This window comes from Mastigoproctus giganteus, chromosome 6, assembly GCF_048544385.1.
Source record: "Mastigoproctus giganteus isolate SK-2022 chromosome 6, ASM4854438v1, whole genome shotgun sequence".
NCBI classification, from domain to species: domain Eukaryota; kingdom Metazoa; phylum Arthropoda; class Arachnida; order Uropygi; family Thelyphonidae; genus Mastigoproctus; species Mastigoproctus giganteus.
In genome coordinates, this window is record NC_143580.1 from 61,409,061 (window position 1) to 61,431,078 (window position 22,018).

The window sequence follows — 22,018 nt, forward strand, 5'->3', positions numbered from 1 at the left end:
AAAGAACAGGGCTCTCATATTTCAACGTCCTGTTGACCAGCTATGCCCTTTGGAGTTGAGCGTTTTCGGACATCAAAGCGAACTCCGTCTACAACAGCAGCACAGGAAAGTACTATGGGTCAGAGGATCTTGTCGCTGTATTTGCGTGCAGTCAGGGTCTTGTTCCTGATGATGTCGGAGTCTGTATGACTACAGAGACTAATCCACTCTATAGCAGCAATCTACCTTCACCGAACTATATTGCCACAGTGTTGGTCTGAGTTCCTCTTTAATGCCACACTATGATCCGACTGAAAGTTGTACCTGGAGTGATCAGTGAAGAACCCGCGGAACCATTTGTTGCTTGTCCAATTACGATTTTTAAATGTCGATATTCTACTACTGTAGCTGTCGTGTGATCATAGTATGATATCGGATTATTGGTTTTGTTCTTTATAAGTAATGATTTCAACTTTGTTACAATGTACACTGCCCTACCATTAATATTCGCACACTCCTCAATGGATGGAGAAACAGTTCTATGCGTGCAACACGTCACAGAGCTTGCTATAAATATGCACACTGGGCGTCGAACAGACAAATGCAAAAGTTGGCATGCAAGATGACACATTTCCAACAGAATTAACAGACTTCCAACGTAGAATGACAATAGGATGCCACATAAGCAAGAGTTCTTTAGGAGACATCGCAGTCACTCTAGGGATCCCTAGGTAAACGATTAGTGACGTCATATGCAAATGAAGAGGAATGGGACTGAATCAGCCAAAAAACAACCTGGTAAACCCCGAAAACCAAACCCCGGGCAAGAGAATTCTGTGAAGAACTGTGCGCGAAATCGTGATTTGCATTTGTCTCAAGTCACACAAACCCTCTGTGAGAGTATTGGGATTAATGTCACTAATACAATACGAAGAACATTCCATGATATGGGTTACAGTGGTGGTACAGCTGCTCACAATCCATTGATCACATCAACGAATGCTAGACGCTGATTAAAATGGTGTAAGGAGCGCGAATCCTGGATTATAGAGCAGTAGAAAACAGTCCTATAGACAGACGAGTCGAGGTTGGCACTCTAGTCTGATGGCCGGGGTGTGGCGAATTCCAGAAGAACAGTTCCTTCCTGATTGTATCCTCCCAACAATGCAGTTTGGTGGAGGCAGTGTCATGGTATGGGGCTCCTTTCATGGTTTGGCTTGGACCCATTAGTTGTTATCGATAAAACCATGAATGCTATGCAATACTTGGACAATTATGCACTTCCTGCATTATGACAATAATTCGGGGAAGACCCATACCTGTATCAGCAAGACAACGCGCCATGCCATACTGCTCGGGTCGTAACAGAGTGGTTTGAAGACATGGATGAGGAAAAGTTGGATTGGCCAGCCCAGAGTATTGATCTGAATCCTATCGAGCACCTTTAGGATATATTGGATCGTTGTGTACGTGCACATCGAGATCGCCCAAAGAACAAGGCCGAACTGTTGGCTGCGTTAAAAGCCGAGGGGAGGAACATATCACTTGACATTTATAAAAAGCTGGTTGAGAGTATGCCGCGAAGATTGAAGGCTGTCATAAAAACAAAAGGTTTCAGCACAAAATATAAAATGGCACAATAAAAGCTCTTTTTTTTTTTGTCTAAAGGCATGTGTCCGGATATTAATAGCAGGGCAGTGTATGTCCAAATTTTAATATCGGCCCAGAATATATACCGAAAATCTTTAATCAGAAGTCAAAACAAAATCCCCAACAACGTTGATTACAATTCCTACCACGTCTTTGCAATCTGTATTTCTCCTGAGTGATCAAAAAACGTTGACGAGATGAATACTTTATTATAACACCATGTTTACCAAGTTTGGCGAATAACCTAATCAAACTCGTAATCTGAGAAATAATAAATAAATAAATAATAACAATAAAATGGGAAAGAAATCGCGTCTTGATTGAATATTTATAGAATACTCGTACCCCTTTATCGGTTTCTTGTCGACGTGGAGTAGATTCTTCCCAATTCCCTTTCGGGCATAACCAAAAACGTATTTAATAATCGATGAGGTGGTGACGGGTTTCCATATTAATTTATCTTCTTTTCATCCGCTTTAAACGGGATTTCCAATTTCGAAATATATATCTGCTCTGCATTCTCCTATAATAAGTAACAACACTTCCAAGAATGACTTAACTCCTTTTATGATGTAAATTAGGTACATCAAGTTCATCGTACTTATCAGTTCCATTTTGAATACTTTAATTACTTTTTTGGTACGGATGAAGGTCCATTCCATTATAAATTTCATCCCATTAACTTCAGATGTTATTCTCTTCCTCACGGGAAATTGTGTGATTTCAATTTCAACATGTACTCACTGGACCACGTGAAAATCCCATCTCTGTAGGTTAATGCGACATTTAAAAGATTTCAAATAACTTTCGCCCAACCTTTCGTATTTATTTTTAAGAGGGGGCTCTTTTTTTCTGGAAGCTTTCATTTGTATACTACATAACTGCCGGCGAACAATTATAATTACAAATTGCCTCTCGCCTTTATTCTATTCACGTCTGAGCTGACTTGAGGTTGCCTTACGTTTTTAAGCGAAATTCTATGCAAATAAATGATCCTTACGACAGTCATTTGCATATGACCTAACATTCTAGACGATGGATTATCCATAAGAGTCGTCTTATCCTGATCATGCGCAAAGGGGGCAGAATTGTTGGAAACAGAAAATCCTTCAGGCTACTCTTCTGTCAGCTGCTGCCTCATTGTACGCCCTCCAGTTAGCACAGTGGTTATAATCGCCGTCATCCATTACTGGGCAGAAAAGGCCCGAATTCGAATCCCATCAAAGATGGGAGGAATTTTTCGTGGGTTTTATCATGACATGACTGAATTAATGTCTGAGGCGTGGTCTGCATGGTTTTTCCTCCTGGAAATTCGGATTTTTACTTGAGCCAACGGCAGAATATGCGCAATTACTAATGCCTCATAGCTTTAGTTGCTTTGGCACTTAACACACACCTAACCACCTACTGTGAGTGATCACGGCGTTTTTTCCATGCTTGATGGTGAACACAGCATGCAATGGAAATTGTCAGCAATGGCTGAGCTCGTCTTTTATTATGTTGGAGTTATTCACTCCTCGCAATTATGAGGGAGGAATGGCCAAATTCCAACGTCCAGTGACATGAGCTCTACATCTGTTACAGAGATAAACCTACCATTAGAAGCGATACGTACTCAAGTCGGCCAGCAATTCACTCTATAAACCGGTATCCTTAGTGACCATCTTTCTCTCTACGCGCTGCTGTTGATTCCTGCTATCGGTAATGTCGCCTTTCTGTTGTTTCTTGTAGCATTCAGACCTAGACAACTAATGCGCTGAGATTGGAGGTTATCGTGCTTGTAAATTGATTGTATTCTGTAAAAGATTTTTGTGCATTTGGGGTGAAAATGCCAGAGTTTCTGGGAGACAAAACCAGGAAACACTCGCAGAGACATCTAACAGAAATATAGTTTGTGACATTGCAGCACCTTGAAGGAACAGAAATACAGAGAGGATACTTAGAGTAATAATAGCCAAGGAGTTAATGAACACATGATAAAAGATGCAGACGCTAATATGTACATTAATGACACAAAATTATGCTTACAATGGACAGATCAATATGATGTAAATCAACCATGGTATGCCGATATATCGAGCTAATCTTCTAGGCATAGAATCGTACAAGTGTCGAATAGGCTCCTGCAGTGTTTCCCCAAGCCTCTTGCAGCTGTGCTGGCTGCGGGTGCTCTATAGATGGCGTCCGATCATGGCCCGTGCGTGCTTGATTGGGGAGAAATCCGTGGACCTGGCTAGCCAAGACAGTACCCCCACAACGTGAAGACACTCAGTGGAGATGACTGCGGTATGTGTTTGTGCCTTGTCCTGCTGAAAAATGGCGTCAGGCATCCAGTAAGAAAGGTGAGAGTGACCAGTTGCAGAATCTCGGCGATATAGTGGCGAGCAGTCAGATTGACATTGACGAACACCAGTGACGACCGACAATCAAAACTGATCGCCGCCCACACCATAACAACAGCAGCGTTCAGTATGGCGTTCAGCAAAGGCTCTCAGATCACTGTTCACCACGTCTTCGCCACACGTGAATATGGCGTTCATTGGGAAGAACAATTTAGGTCATTCTCTATCCCAGGTTACCAGTGCGCGGCACCATTCCAGACGCTGTTGAAGATGGGTAGCGGTTAGACTTAAAGGACACAATGGGCAGTATTGAATTCAGCTCCCTTCTACCAGTTGGTGTGCAATGATTCGACGGGTGATGGGGTGAAAGACAGCTGATGTCACAGCTCGTTGGATGGTAGTTAAAGTAGCTGTAGGTATGATGTAAACCTGTCGATGGATAAGACGATCCTCCCATTCTGTACCCCCTCCCATCGTGCTCCACTGTCCAATCGACGAGCGGTCGTACCTTCCCGCAGCCACTGTTGCCAAATCCGTGCACTGTGGTATTGTCAAAGCAAACACGTTCCGCTACACGACGAAGCGACCATCTCCACCCTCTCAAAGGTCAATAATCTCCCCTCTGTCGAAGTTTCTGAGTTCCGGTTTCGGTGTGACGTCTCGGGATTCTCTTGTGAAAGGGAGTTTTTCTTTGTTTGCTTATTTATTTTTAATTTCCCTCTGTACCTTGATATTGCCGTCAGTGACAACTGTTATTATTTCAGTACAACTCCCCTCAAGCACTAAGGCCCATAGGTTCCTGACCCAACCATGGTGTTATTCTTTGAACTCGCTCTTCTCATATCCCCAGTAATTCACATTCTGTTTATCCCACACAACGGAACTCTTTTAGTTCTAGATCTCCTGCTGACCATACCTTCGAACGCTTCATACCGACGCCGTTCCCCTAAATGCACTGTGTCGCGTTATCAAGTAGTGGTGTAATAGAGGGATTAAACTATTGTTCCAAAGCTTTTAATTGTAAGCCTTCAAACCTTACCATACCGTTGTGTACCCCGTTCCTTAAGTGCCCTACCGCCAGGCCTACTCCCACTAATGGAAATATCTGTAATGATGTTTTCTTTATTCCTTAAGTGCTTTACTTCTACACAGTATTCTTACTAAGATAAACATATTATATTTGTAAGATAAACATGTCTTACACTCTAAAGTCGAATTCTGCGAGACAGAAGCCTGTTAACTGCATCACACACGCGTTGCTTTGAACTCAATGATCTCCGCGTTCTTGATCATATCAGCCGAACCTTCTGCCTGGCTGATCAAGTGTTTTAATCATATGTAAATCTCGGCGCAACTCATCCGCCTGATGATTTGCATGTACTTCCAATCAATCTCTCTGGGTACTGCATTTTCAATGTCACAGAGTGCATTAGTAGTAGTAGTGGTGGTGGTGGTGGTGGTGGTATGTGATGCAAGAAAGCAAGTGTATGAGCTTATGCAGAATCAGTCGAAAAAAAAAAAAAAAAAAACACACCATTCCCTCCAAATGCCTGTCTAGTTCCTCCTTAAATTTATTCAACCTATCAACTTCCTCAACGACAGATGGAAGTTTGTTCCTGTAATTAACCACCCACTGGCTAAAGACAAATTTCCGCACATCTATTCTACATCTGTCTTTTCTTAATTTGAATTTATGCCCCCTTAGGTTCGTAATCTGAACAAGTGGAAGGATCCCATCAGAATTCAGCGTGCTCAACCCATTCAAGGCCTTATAGACCTCAATCAGATCACCGCGCAGGTGCCTAGTCTCCAGCCACTGCAATTTGCAGAACTTAAGCCTCTCTTGGTAAGAGGATCCCTTCATTCCCCTCACCAATCTTGTTGCCCTTCTCTGTACACGCTCAACTAAATCCACATCCTTCCTAAAATGAGGCCTCCAGACCTGTACGCAGTACTCAAGGCGTGGCTTGACCATTGCCTTATACAGAGGGACAATCACCTGCTTTTCCCTGCTAGCAAAATTCCTATATATCATTGACAAAACCTCATGACCTGCCCTAGCAGCCTGTCTGCATTGCTCAGAAAACTTCATATCTGACTGCACAATTACTCCCAGGTCTTTTTCATTTTCTACCACCTTAAGCGTAGTACCACACAGTTGGTACGTTTCTCTGGGGTTACTTCTACCCATATTCAGTACTTTGCATTTGTCAAGGTTAAACTTCAGTTGCCACTTCTTAGCCCATCTGCCCAAATTATCTAGATCCTGTTGCAGTAGCACATTGCCATTACTGTCATTAACAATCCTGCCAACCTTTGTATCATCTGCAAACTTCGACATTAAGCCTGATATACCTTCATCAAAATCATTGATAAATATACAAAACAACAGTGGACCCTGTGGGACTCCACTAATAACATTAGTCCACGAAGAGCACACCCATTGATTACCACCCTCTGTCTTCTCCCACTTAACCATCCTTTTATCCATTGTAGCAACTTACCCTTAATACCATTCTGCTCCAATTTGTACAATAGTCTTCCATGCGCAGCAGTGTCAAAAGCTTTCCTGAAATCCAAATATATGATATCAAAATTATTTTTTGCATCCAGTTCCTTTGTAACCACATCATAATAATCAATCAAATTTGTCAGACAAGACTTTCCCTTAACAAACCCATGCTGTGTTTGAATTATTGCTGCAGTCTTGTCTAGATGATCCTGCAATGCATCTTTAACCAGTGACTCCATTATTTTACCCGGAACAGAAGTTAAACTAACTGGTCTGTAATTACTCGTGTCATCCTTCGATCCCCCTTTGTGAATTGGGGATACATTTGCACATCTCCAGTCCGTGGGAACCTCCCCCGAGTCCAAGAATGCTCTGATAATTATGGCTAAGGGTTGCTTAGCCATAAAAACACACAAATGGTGTTGTGGTTTTCACATTATACTGCGTGAATTCTAATTTCGTGAGCACTTTTTTCGGCATTAGCCTGAACTGAATTTTTATGATGGCCCGCTTTGATTAGGAAAATTTGAACCAAATTTTATTCCAAAACGTTGGAATAACACAATACAACATATCTGAGTTAGTCGGTCTTAGGAGAAATTCTTCGCCTAAGACCGACTAACTCAGATATGTTGTGAAAAATCCCTTGAAAATTCCTCGTGTAATTAACGGGACTGGAACCCAGGCCTTTTCCATCGGTGTCGGGAGGATGGTGACTATATCCACTCTGCTACCAGCGCGGGTCTATACAGGATATTTTAAAAGTTATTAATTGTGGATAAACTGTATTTCTACATCAAGTATTGAACTAACAGGCCTTCTTGACTGCACATGAGGATTCTTTCTAGAAGGGATTGTTGGACGTTGACAAAGACATCTGAGGATTCTTCCCACACTAAGGATTTTTTCTAGGAGGAATCGATGGACTTTGGCGAAGTCATCTGAGGATTCTTTCTAGAAGGAATCGTTGGACATTGACAAAGACATCTGAAATAAGCTTTCTGCAGGTATTTAATGTCAACGCAGCCACTATAAATTTTCCTTTTTTCTTCTTATAATTCTGAGGAAAGGGGATCATATCTCTAAAATGCTCTACGTGTTACACAGTTGGTAACGATCGAAATTGATTATACAACAAATAAATTTTAACAACAAAAGATAATTTCGATTTTACGTTGATCCAGGTGATTATATTAAATATATTTTGGTTGTTAAACAAATTCTCCTGAAGTCTCCGACTACTTTGTTTTGAACGTTTAAGAAAGAGAACTGCCTTATTGAATTTTCCGTTGGAAGTCTCATGGGATTTCTGTTTCGCTCTGAAAAGAGCAAAATGTTTTGTTCAGGACAGCATCGACTCTATTGCTTCCAACACAATGGCGTAATTCTCATTCCCGTATAAGCCACGAGATCATATTATTCATACGTGATGTCTTCGAAGTGTATCTTAAAAACAAGGCAGAAATTAATTTCCATATTTTTATAATATTCCAGACAAGAATCCTTACACATGTGTACTCTGACAGGTGGATTCTAGAATTCGCAGTTAGGAAACCTTTATTCTTTCTAATTGGGACTGTTATCTCTAATTTGAGGAGAATGACATCAGATCTTTAGAACATTCCATGCTGGAAAAACAGCTTCTTAGAGTTTCTGGTAGAGAGCGCACAATCGTCAATTATTAACCCGTTATTTCTTCTATGCGGGAAGCCGAATAGGTTGTTAGCAAGATCGTTAACTTACTTAGAAGACGCTGTGCTCAGTGTTGGAACAGAGACAGTCACCCCTCGCGAGAATCAGCAATGAATCTAATCTGATTTTATGGATGGCTACTGGGCAACTTTTAAGACTCCTGATTAAGAAGGTTCACAACATCTAACAATCTATCTTTGTTATTCTTTTTCTCTCCGAAAGGATCTCTACAGATTCCAAAAGAAATGTTTAATTAAAGCTTGATTAAAAATAGAGGCCAAACAAATGAGCAGGGAACGTAATTAATTTATAATTTAATTATAAAACATATATCAAGATTAGTTAAAACTGACAAATAATTTTTTATTTAATATTTCATTTGGATGTAATTAATAGTTTATTATAATAGGATGTTTATAAGCAAATATCTTTTGGAATATAAAGTTTGAAATATATGATGCAGAAAATCGTGTATCCATTGCATAAGGATGTTGAGGATCTGGTGATATTTGAGATGAAATTCTCTCGGTTTTCGGAACATCTGGGTCTCTTTCTATAATGGTTCATTTCTGAAGATATAGTATGTCTAAAATCTAATCTGTTCAGCTACGAATATTGTGCTTGAAGAATTTAAAACGCTCACCCCATCTACAACCACAATATTGCTGGCCTGGTGCTACAAATGTCTGCTTAAAATCGGTAGACGTTGAAGAAGACTCGAATGTCAAAGAAATAATAAAATCCAGAAGACAATCGAAATCATCTTCAGGTGTACACTACTAGTTCTGCTGACAATCATGTTTCTGAAATTAGCAGTACAGCAAACACCTCAAGAAACAGATGGGAATACGAAAGAATACGAATATTTTTATACAATAGTTGTTTAAAATTAGCTGGATTTACGCGGGTCTGATCCAGTCTCCCAAGCAATACTATACATTGACATTCAGTTCACTTCGATATTTCTACGTTTCTATATTAAGTTAAAATTGCAAACCCATCATATAAGAAAAACGTGGCCCCTGTGACATTAACTGGTTATATCCAACAAGCACATATTTTGTGGTGACTGGTGCCGGGGCTGATTGATGATTGAGAAAACAGATTATACTTTTTTGACGTTGGGCTTTGATTTTCTACATATAATTTTCAGGAAATATTTGTGGAGGAAGGTTTCCCCAAAGAAGGGAAGTAGAATAGATTAATGAACAAAAGGAAAAGTTAGTTCTCTGAATTTGGAGTTGGGCAGAGGATTGGTATTGACCAGCTTAGGCAAGGATTGATTTGGATGAAAGGTGGAATTGCACCTTTATACTTTATATTCCATTATTAAATAAATAAATAAAAACTCGTGCGTGTTATGACATATAAGTGAAGTGTCTGAAAGTCTTCAGTCGATTAATGTAGGTTAGGTTATATCGTCAGTGTAATAGAAACAATTAAATATTCCTTTTGTAATAATTTATTTAAAATTAAATTGCAGGAACTTTTTCTACTTTATCCCAGTTTTTGGTATTTTTTAACCGATGCTAAGCTGAGATAATGGATCAGCATCTGCAAATACTGTGGATATCATACAGATTCTACCCACTTCCCGATAATACAGCAGCTTGTATGGTTTTATAAACTATTTTCTGTGGGTCCTAGACACTGCAAGTTGAATGCCAAAACGAATTACCTCAATTCTATGGACTGTCCCTTGAGTCAAGTAAAGTTAGTCATTCGTATTCTTTTCAAAACATTTTACACAAACAAATTTCTCAGTTGTTTCAAGAATTCACCGTGACTTTCTATTCTTACACTTAAACTAACATTTCTAAGAAAGTTTTTTCTTGATATGTTACTGAAAATGAGGACTTTACCCATTAGCCTTCCTTTTCTCTCTTTAGTGTGCCCTTAATGTACTTAAAGTCGGCACAGAAAGCAATCGGACACAGTTAACGATAAAATGTGGAAAGAATTGCGAAGATTGTGTAATAGCAGAAAGATCAGACACAGCATTCCAGAAGAATGCGAAATTAGAAAGATCTAGCAAGAACAAAACACAAAAGTTCTCTAAGGAGAAGTTACTTGTTGTCTACTAATGAAATACATTTATCCTGGGTAACTTTTTCAGAAGTAAAAAAAAATACAAAATAACTTATCAGAAAGCTAGAGGCATTACAAATAATGCAATTATAAAATAAAAACATTCATTTTATTTCGCCAATTAAAACTTGTAAACTCATTCAAATGTTTGCTTTCCAAAATTAAAAACAAGTTAAAAGATTACTACATCACAATAGTGCCTATTAATTGTGAACTGTTTTAGTTCCTAGACATGATACAGTGGCGCTGCTGTACTGAATATTTAATTAGTTCCTAGACATGATACAGTGGCGCTGCTGTTCTGAATATTTGATTTTAGTCCCTAGACATGATACAGTGGCGCTGCTGTACTGAATATTTGATTTTAGTTCCTAGACATGATACAGTGGCGCTGATGTACTGCATATTTAATTTTAGTTCCTAGATATGACACAGTGGCGCTGTTTTACTGAATATTTAATTTTAGTTCCTTAACAATGAAATTCCCTCTTTCCTTCTGAAAATTATCGTTTGGAACAAGGGTGTTAGATTTAAATTCTCGTGAAGTTCAATCACATGAGAGTGCACGAGAGTTCAGTTCCATTATTTGTTGAGAAGTAACGATTTTCGTCAATTTTTGGTCTATCCAGATGTCAGCATTCTGCTTGTATTAAAATCATTTGTTTCCATGGTTTCATCATTAATATATGTCTCTTTTCTTGTCGGGTATCTTGGTGAAAGACAGCTGGCATTTCGCTGACGCGTAATTCGGAATTCTTCTGCCGATTCTCACTGATGCGGATGACAAAACTATAGCTGCAAAAGGAAAAACCAAACCACCTAAGAACTGCTTTGATTAGGACAGCAAGCATTATTGATTACTCCTTGTCCGCATAAAATCCTTTACACACATGATTTCAGAGGAGATAACAGAATGGAATGCGTTATTAAACAGTTATACAACGTGGCAGAAGAATTCATTTTAACTGGTTTCAGTTGAGTGATTTGGAAATGGAAAATTGCTACAAGAGAAAACAACGGGCACGTTTAAAATACGCAAAGAAATCATTTACGTATTGGAAATAAAGAAAATCTGCTAATGAATCCTTCCAAAGTACCTCGCGACAAAAATGAAAGTAGTTGAGCTGGATATTTGTCGAAAATATCAAGACTGTTAAAAATTATGTGTGTTCCTAGGGAGGTTTGTCTTCCTGCAAGGAGAAAATCCGTTTTGAATAATCTGAACCTTTATATAAACGCGTGTAAAGTTTACAGGACATAACGTATAGTATTTTTGAGTTGTAATAAAATCTCTTTACAAATAGGAACTATCGTGAAAGGATGTTCATGGTAAATACATTAGGAGAATCTGCCCTATCATATGAAACTGCCAAATATTGAGTGGGTAAATTTAAACGTGGAAGAACATTTAAACCTCGAAGATGAGCAACGCAGTGGACGTCTATCTAGAGCAACCGATTCAGAAAACATCGATAAACTTCATGGTATGATGATCGGTAACTGTTACAGATTGTAGAAGAAGGCATCTCAATTGAAAGGGCACAAAGCAAAACGTTCTACAAAATGAATGAGATGCGACAAATGGTTTTTGGATGACGGGTCCCTTGTCTTTTGACATCCGATCAGAAAGGTCTTTGATTCAAAACTTCAAAGCAACTTTATGTTCGTTATCAAGCAGTTCCTGGAAACCTTCTGACTAGATATATAACTATGGATGACATATAGCTTCATCACTACCAACGAGAGTCAAATTTGCAATCAAAACAGTAGAAGCATGCAGATTCACGACCTCCAAAGAAGAACAAATAAGTCCCAACGACAAGTACAATCATGCATTTCTCTTATGGGATTGAAAAGGATAGTTGTGATAAATTATCTTCCAAAGGGACAAATAAAAAATGGATAAAACTGTGTTAACCTAGTAACTATATTACGAAATGCAATCGACTCAAGCAGGACAGGTTGGTTCTGTGAAGTTTTAGGCGCATCAACAACTTAGGCCGTATTGCGACGTTAATATGTCTGAAAATTACGTGTGTTCTGTGGTCGATTTGCGAAAAACCAGGTTTTCGGGAGAAAAAACTATGATACTCTCTCCTGAGACTGACTAACTCAGCGAATTTGTGACGAAGACCCATAAAAATTCCTCGGTCACTGACGGGATTCGAACTCAGGTCTGTTCTACCCGGTGTGAGGAGGATAATGATTATACTAACTTTACTACTCATGAGGGCGTAATGTTTTTATCAGATAATAGCCCCTAAACTCATCAAACAAATCATTATACATAGGATTACTGATTGAATATGAATTAACATAATTACAATCAATTTTTATCAGAGGACGCATACAGCATGTCTGTGTGTGTATATACACACACTACCGTCCAAAAATTATTCGTACACAGTCGGTTTCACTTTCACGTCGCTGTCATTGACTCCAACAGCAGGTCGGCTCTCTCTGGGCAACTTTGACATGCTACCTTCCTGTGGAGCTTTGCTACCAACGAACAATAGACTCTAGTGTGTATAATCTTCCATTCCTCCAGCAGAACCGTGGCCATGTGGGCTACCGATGCTATTGTTCTAGCCCTCAACCGAAGTTCCAGTTCATTCATAACTGTTCCATAGGATTCAAATATCGCTCTGTGCAGGCCATTCAACTGTTGTATACTGGTGTGCAAAATGTAAGGACCAGTCAGGTTTTCGCCTGTAGCGTCTCATAGGAGTGCCCTTGATATGGGAAAAGCATACCAAAGGAGCCTCGTGAGGTACAGAAATGATGAAGGAAACAACACCAACACAACGGAAACAAAACGGTACAGAGGGACTTTATTCAAAAATGGCAACATAGCATTGGCTGCCATGATACAGATGCATCGCTACCAAAGATGGAACAAAGGGAAGAGGCGGTTCTCAGTCGATGCAGGCTTTGCACCGCCTGTCCATACTTAAAACAACATTGTTAATAAGTTATTCCGGTAACATCGTCCGTTCCTCTGTCAGCTGGTGAACATTTTCTGGTGGGTGTGGACGTGCCGCTAGGCATCTCCCCAGAGCGTCCTATATGTGTTCGATGGGTTTTAGATCAGCGGAACGAGCAGGTCAATCAATACAAACAATGTCCTCACTTTCCAAAAGCATATCAACAGCTGCAGTGCGATGGGTTGTGGAGTTATCATCCATAAACACGAACTTGGGGCTAATGGCACCTCGAAACAGACGCACATGGGAAAGAATTACCTCAGTACAGTAGCGTGCAACGGTTATAGTACCGCCTTCCATTATCTGGAGTTGTGTACGTCCATCCAAGATCTCCCTCCCTAGACAAGAACATATCGACTGCCAAATCGATCTCTTTCATTGATGTTTTCGGGGTGATACCGTGTGTCAACCTCTCGCCAGATTAGCTGACTTCCAGAATCGATGCTGAGACTGATCTACTCTCATCACTAAAGAGTACATTAAGTAAAGATTTTTTTAGTTGTAACCATTAGAAATAATGTTAGTCCTTAAGTTTTGCACACCAGTATATTCACGTGCACGAAACATTCATAAACAGTATACCGGTGATATATCATGATATATCATGGAGCATTATCCTGGTAAAAAAAAAATTTATCTGTACCATTGTAGGGAGCATTGATATGTACAATATGTTTAAGGTAGACATCAGCGTTCATGGTTCCTCGTAGGATCATCAAAGATCCAACACTATACCATGAGAATCAACATCAAATAATAATCTCATCTCTATCTAACTTTATTGTTGGCATAATTCACTCCTGCAACTGACGTTCTCCAATCATCTTGTACACTCGAAACAGAATGTACCAGGATATCCTAACTCTACAGAACCGAGTTCGAGTTTTCTAATGGACAATTAGTTCGCTCGTTGCTCCATACAAGACGAGACCGCTGATTGCAGCTGTTGATGTTTGGCTTATGCGCCACCACTCTCCCATGAACAGCAATGCTGTGGAGCTTCGTACACATGTTGATATTTTACAGGGATATCCGATGAGATTGTCGTGCAGTCTTATGTGTTGCTCGACGATGGTGGTGCCGTCACGCTTCCATTTCATGATAATATCGGCAACATTCGACTTGAGGTGGTGTATGCTGTCAGCAATTGCACGAATCGACAATCCAGCAACGCAACATCCGACATTAACATCCCAGCTCGCTCTACGTGCCATGAAGAGAGCAATTAACTTTTGATGCTCATGCGCCTTCCTTAACATATACCGGGCTGAGTCGCTTGCTTATCTGAATGTCCAATAGACTATGAAAATAGAGGCGTTCGAATACTTTTTTGGAGGGCAAGTAATGTGCGTGCGTATGTGCCACGTTGCCGATAAAAAGTTTTAAGTATACCGAATTGATGGTTAGTGATATCAGTTATCTTGTCTGCAAATTTAACAGTCAGTAAAATCTTCATGTGTGGCCCAAATTAGCCAATATTCCGGCTAGCCGACATCAGCGATAACCACACTTGCGTTGTGTCATGAACTCTGCGACTGAACCAACTTCGGATTTATAATCTTCTGACATAAAAACACCAGACAAAAATTTAGTCACTTGTGATATTTAAGACATAACAGATTGAAGACATGCTCGTTTTCTTAAAACACTGAAATTAGAGTTTAAGGTTAATCCGTGCTCACTATTTACAGATATTCCTGCTGCGACTGAAAGAGCAAGGGTTTCCAGCATGAAAGATGGGACGTGGAGATGTAAGTGAGTGGACAAAAGGAGTGATCGTATTTGGAAGGTCTAAAGGACATTCTGTTAAATAAGTGCTGAATTATCTGGTTTTTCAGAAAGAAGAGTAATAAGAGTTTTTAAGGGATAGTGCGAGTGGAAATCAACCAGACATTAGAAGTAGAACTGTGGTCACAAAAATCTGTCACTGTGGTGGGGGACGAATATCGCGTCTAGTCAATGAAAAATGATTCAAAGTAAGGTTGTTGTAGGGTTTTAGGCTTATCAGCAACTTATGCCATTGTGCTATATATAAAATGTGGTCGATTTGCTGTTTTCTGGATAAAAAAACCCGAATTTCCGGAGGAAAAAACAATGCTAATGTCGTCTGAGACCGACTATCTCGGCCACGTTGTGTAAAGGCCCATAAAATTCCTCAAGTCACAGACGGGACTCTAACTCAGGTCATCTCCTCCCGGTGTGGGAGGACCACGATTCTACGAACTATGCTACCCACAAGGGCCCAGAGAAGTCACTAAGATTTCGATCCTATGGAGAGCGTATCAGACTATCATGAACAGAAAGTGAAAACACAACAGCACCCACGAAATCTGTATGAATTACGGCTTCAATTGTTTTTAGAATGGTCTAATATTGAGCTAAATCATTAAGGCGTCCAGCTGGATCAGTACCAAAGAAAATTCATGCTAAAGGAAGGGTTATGCATCACTAATTTTTGTCTGGCGTCGCTAAAACTCTTTCTTTTTAAAAAGAAACCAACTTCGATGTACAACTTTGTGGTTAATCTGCTCGGAATGCAAAGATGTGAATTTATATTCATAAGGCAGAATATGTCGTGTTAATAAACCATCTAGTTAGCCGAGATCACACGAAAGAATAAAATATTCAAGACTCTAATAAATAGTGCAAGAATATCTGCAAAGGAAACGTATACTTCCCAGAGTCCCAAACGAAAGCAAAGCAACAGAATGCAATATGTATTAGGTGTAACCATCTCACAGCCATACCAGAGGGGAACCATTTAAAATTATAATGAATTGTTTTCCTACAGTTCAAAAGCCCAAAAGTAAAGTTTGATGAATAATTAATTGATATAATTTAATTTTAAATCCTAAAAGTAATTATTCCCATACGAATAGATTACTTAAATGATAAAAGTAATTCTTAAATTATGTTTGTCTCTGTGCCAATCACCAGCTGCTATTATCCTCTCTGATGGTTGGTTCATATTTGCTCATAAAGTATTACCAAAGCGAAATGCATCCAGTGGTCAGTTGAATAGGTAGAGATCTTGTTTGATGTACCGAGTAAACAGGGTACATAATCCAGAGAGGTGCTAACGGACGCTATTGGATTGTGGTTAGCTTTAAAATAAACACTACGTACATTTATTGTGACATGGCGAACACGTGCTGTTGTCAAACTGGCATTCAGTTGGCATGGAACCCATCTTGCCTTGCCAGCGATGATATTGGCCAGGTTTACAGCTCATATCTGTGATTTGTCCTCGGGGAGGGTCTAATGAACGCGATGAGATCGCTAATAACCTTCATGGGATTTTGCCACCTCTATTAGAATACTGCGCAATGCACTATCCTACCAAAAGTTATGGTACATCCCTAGATTGCAGGAAATTGCTTGCGTCTCTGAAATATGCAAATATTTTGGCCTATTCAGAACTTGAGACCGGAATTCATTTCAAACGCACATCGAACGATGGGCATAGAGAAAGAGCGAGCAGAGTTTTGGAGGGGAAAATGACTGTGTGGGGATAAATGTCTGCGAGTGCTATTTCTCAGGAATTAAACATTCCCTGTGATTTCAGGAAATTGTACCCTACATTGTGGCCCTTGCACCTTTTGACACGATAACGCTCCATGTCATAAAGCAATGATTGTGAGCGTGTGGTTTAGAGAGAATAATATCGGAACGCTGCGGTGCCAGCACTGATCTGAACCCAACTGAACAGCATTTTATTGTCTAATAATCATTTCATCAATAAATTTTTAATATATTTCTCTACACCATGAAGCTGAATATGGCTGATTTCTCCACAGTATTGTATATCATTCTACAGGCGATACTAGCGCCACAAATAACGGCAGTCCACTCGCGCAAACCATCACACGTTGCTGATTCCATACAGGAAACTTCTGATATCTCGTTTAAAATTGAATTATGTATTTGAAAGGACCTCGAGAAACTTGGGTCGGTCTCCAAATTGGGTCTTTCCAGGTGAGATCAACTGTTTATGAAAAGGTAAGGGAGTGAGGCTAATGGCTACATAGGAACTGCTCCTATCTTGCTTATAGGACACTCTAAGCATGATAAATTAACTAACAAAATAGTTAATGAGAATAATTAAAAGCTTTGCAGAATATAGAGACACGGAACTGCCATTACAACATTTCGTGTGTCCTTGTGATTATCGTTCACCCGAAAGAGCGTTTCTCTTAACGTTGATGTAACACGATACCCTAGAACTTTGGTGCCCCCCCCCGCTAGTAGGGGTACTGCACAAGAATACGGAGATATTCAAACGTTACACATTAATTAAACCTTTCAGTCCATAATTAAATTTTATTAAGTGCAGAATAACTTGTTAATGACTGTGGAAAATTCTGCTGCTAAACGAAAGTATTTATCATGCATGCATATTAATATCGGGATATGGATCTACTACAAATTAAATCTAGGTTTCTGTTGATTATGAATTTTTATAGCCCAAGTTGAAATCGATATAGGTTCTAAATTTAAGAATAACAAATAATCTAAAAGAAAATTTACAAAGATGGGGATGCGTAATTCAAGAGTAACAAACCAAATACCCCTTTCTTTGAAATTTTCGCATAAAGTCTTGTAGTTCTATTGAGTATAACAAATTCCAGCAACACTTCTTGTTGCTTTCGAAGTGGAGCATAATATAATGCGCCAATTTCTGCTTACAGGCTGCCTCCCTCATGAGTTCCGCTGCAATGACACATGTATTGATCAGATCCATCGCTGTGATAGGGAACTCGACTGCCCTGACGGCTCCGACGAAGAAAACTGTGGTGAGTTGAATGAGTACAACGCATGAAATATGCATTACTTCCTCTTGTTCGCCTTTTTCACGTTTTAAGAAACCAGACAGATGACAGAATCCTTAACAGCAGATAATCAGTAACAAAAAGCCGAATTTTATAACACTGAGAATAAGATAATGCAATAAGATAGCTAAATAAATATCCTTGAATGAATAAACAACGACCTTCAAGGTTAGATAAGATTCTAATCTTGTTATGGCTTTCGGTTCGTATTTGAAGACGCTTTATTTGCGATAAAATATTACGCCAGAAATTCCCAGGACTTATATAAAGTTTTCCATAAGACTAATATTAAAGTTTAGCGTATGACATTCCTTTCAATCTTTTTCTTGTTTTCGACAATTTCCCCCTTGTTATTCTGAGCATATTCCATGAGATTGCAGCTGAGATGATGGATCACACTGCCACTAATTAAAAAGATGGGTTCCAATGCCACGCATTTTTTTAAAAGTGCAAAATATGATATATTGTCCTGTTATCGAGAGACATAGGAAGAAAAGAAAGGCCACTGTCCATTCATCTCTCGATAATTTTTACAGAAGAATGAACACCAGTAACTTAAATTATTCTTCCTTTTCTTTTCACTTATATGTACATGCACTGTGTTTTCATTCTTCTCTTGAACTTATTAACAAAATTTAGCAAATATTTTATTTTATGTAGGCTAAATTCCGACTTACGTAAAGTTTCACGGAATGTAACCCTTACGTAAGTCGGGAATTGGTAGTACTGAGTTTTCTATTCAACGACACTGCTCGACAAAATTAACAGAACAAAATGTTTTTCATGAATATTTTATTGTAAACAGTGTCGTCGAAGGCGAAAATTGATATAATAGGCATCCTGGCATTAAAATTCCGAGTATCCAATAGAAATCGATCTACCATCTTAGAGCTGCACATTATGCAAATTATTTCCGTGTTTTGGCTTGCTCAGTGGGATGGCCACATCTCCAGTACTCAGGATTGCAAGTCATCGTCGTCTAGATGATTCTTTGAGATGGCTGCCCGTTGGATGACTTTAAACCGAGCAGTCGCAGGTGGAGGTGGCACGTTGGCTTAATGTGTCACGCAGTGTCGTCATAAAAGCTATTTCATGAGACAGGAACCATTACAAAAACAGCTGGCCATGGGTGCCCAAAGGTTACGTCAACCAGAGCAAACCGCTATCTGGCTCTAACAGCAAGACGGATCCTTCAATGCCCTGTCATCAACTGTCTCTTGAGGTTGCTGTGGCCACAGGTGAAAACATTTCCAACCGGACTGTGAAACTTAATTGAAGTGAACTCTACGCAAGCAAGCAGTGGTTTGTATCCCACTAACTCCAAACCACAGCAGAGCTCGTCGAAACTGGTACCATCAACATGTGATTTGGAGCCCTGACAAACGGGGTACAGTTCTATTCTGTGATGAGTCATGTTTTAGCCTACAAACAGATTCTAGACGTTACTTCATCTAGCGAAAACCACGAATGCAGTACCATCCCTCCAACATCAGAGAAAGAAACACTTACGTCGAGGCGGTGTTCTCGGTGGAGCGAATAATGATCAACGGCCGCAACCCTCTTCATGTTATTGATAGGGGTACTATAACTGTGCAGAAGTACCAAAAACAGATCCTCGAACCCTATTTGCGATTTTTTAGGGGTGAGGTTGGCTCAGATTTTCTTTTCATGCACGACAAACTAATGCACATATATATATATATATATATCAAGTGGTGGAGAAATTTCTTGAAACTGGAGATATGCAACGAGTGCCTTGGCGAGCACGATCAACAGATTTAAATCCGATCGCCCTTGGGCGCCGCATTGCACGCCTACAGTCAGCTCCTCGCTCACTTGGTGAGCTAAAGTCTGTGCTAGTGGAAAAATGGGATTTGTTGCCACATAATCTTATAGACGCCCTTATATCGAGCATGGTTCCCAGCTGTCAGGCCCGTTTAACCGTTTCGAAGGAATCATACACAGTACTGATGTCATGTGACCATATTTTCGAGCATCATGTATCGACTTCCGTAATGTGACTTTTCGGTAATTCTTATATGACCCCTATAAATGTCCCTTGTACCTGCTCGACGTTTCTTGTTGGCCCCCTCATTTCATCGTCGTTCTTTGGTAGACTACCTTACCAAATATTTACCCGCTTCTTCGCAAGCTACACGAGTTACATCACGTGAAGTTTAATGTCGCGCCAATACTGGTGTCTAGATTACTATGGAAGTAGGTGTATTAGGATTAAGGAAAGAATAGATCAATCTACTGGCTCATTTTAACTTGAAAACTGAATTATATATTAAAAAGAAAATGGGAAAAAATATCCGCTTAAAAGAAAAATGAAAGACACTAGTGGAAGGTATGAACCCATCCCTTGTCCTGGTGTATCTGAACATCCTCTTTAGCATCTACATTCTGAAGATAGAAAAAAAAAAAAAAAGGACCGATATTCGAGAATGGTTTCTCGTGACAAGTTACCGTGGAAACCCACACTGGACACATGTTTCTAAGAATGAGAGAAAAAAAACATGGCCCCCTCAATAACACCTGGTTGGCCACAGCCAACTGACAGGTTCACACGATGGCTTCATTAAAGTGTACTAGAAGCCATAAATTGATTTTTTTTAGAACTGTTTCTCAGTTCCCTGTTAAATATGGAAGTCAGAATAAAATCGAAAGTATGGACCCAAAGAGCGTCTCAAAAATCTAAGAATTTGTGTTAATATACAGCTTTAGAAAAATGTCTCATATCTTAAAATATCGTCCACTTGGGAGGGGGGGGAATCAGTTGTTTGTTTGTTTGTTATTTGGTTTTTAGGAGCATTAGCAACTAAGGCCATATTGCTCCGTGAACATGCGGTGGTCATTCCTGACCTTTCCGCATCCTCCGTATTTGGTGGTGACGGGCTCGAACCCCGGTCTAATCAAGAAGCGTGTGCTACTCACTGCTGCCCCTTCCCACCTGGCTACGGAGGCGCCTAGGGGGAATCAGTTATCGTGGTCTTGAAATTCTGGTCTAGCGATGCTAACGATTCTGTCAACTAAGTTATGTATTGTTCCAAAGAAATGTCACTTCTACTCTGAGAACCGAAGTGTCATTTCTGGAATCTCCAACTATGAAACTTGAATACTTAAAAAGATCAAACACGAAGCAAGAACTTCCAAAACGCGATTATGTTTTTCTTATTATGCCTAACTTTCCTTATGTCTCCATAGCAACCTATCTCTGCCCCCAGACTCATTTCAAATGCGACAACCATTATTGTGTACCAAGTGACAGCGTCTGTGATTTCCAAAATGACTGTGGGGACAACTCGGACGAACACGCCTGTAGTAAGTATCATTTTTACTTTTCTTATTAATTTATGTCACATATTAAGTTAATAGTATTTATTATTTTTACACAATATCCCATAATTCAATTAGAATATATTAAACGCGTTAAAATTATGTTGTATGTACACTGGGGATCATAAAAAGTACGCACACGTATTTATCATCGTTTGCCATTTCTGTGTATGGTCCCTTGTTCTTTCTACTGCGATACCTAATAAGATACTTGTAATGAATTAAATTATCATATTTTATAATATACCAGTTATATTTTATAAAAAAGCCAATACGAATAAAGTGCAAAGAAATTCGGAGTGCCCGGTAGGAAATCTCACTATCACAATCCAAGAATGTTTCATTTTGTTTTAAACTGCTAAAGGAATTCGAATGTGGGCCTGATTTTTTAAGGATATATTTTCCTGCCAATCCTACTATGGTTTTCTTTAACACTAGAGAATTCCTGGACGTACTCCTGAAAACTTTTAATGAATTTCAAAAATTAAATTATGAAATTGTGATCATATCCAATAATTTCCCACTTTACGCAAATAACTTTCCTGAAAAGTATACATTTTAAACCTAGAGTATTTTATATATAATCAAAATTGTTATTGAATA

General features: G+C 39.4%; 1 protein-coding gene across 1 annotated transcript in view; it reads left to right on the top strand.

The window, feature by feature from the left end:
* The window catches only part of LOC150084343 (G protein-coupled receptor GRL101-like), a 129,073-nt gene that overhangs the window by 51,006 nt on the left and 56,049 nt on the right, over nucleotides 1-22,018 (top strand). The window contains exons 3-4 of the mRNA XM_090376190.1: nucleotides 17,936-18,040; nucleotides 21,284-21,400. Of these exons, the coding sequence (XP_090232316.1) occupies nucleotides 17,936-18,040; nucleotides 21,284-21,400 (222 nt within the window). The remainder of the gene's footprint in view (nucleotides 1-17,935; nucleotides 18,041-21,283; nucleotides 21,401-22,018) is intronic.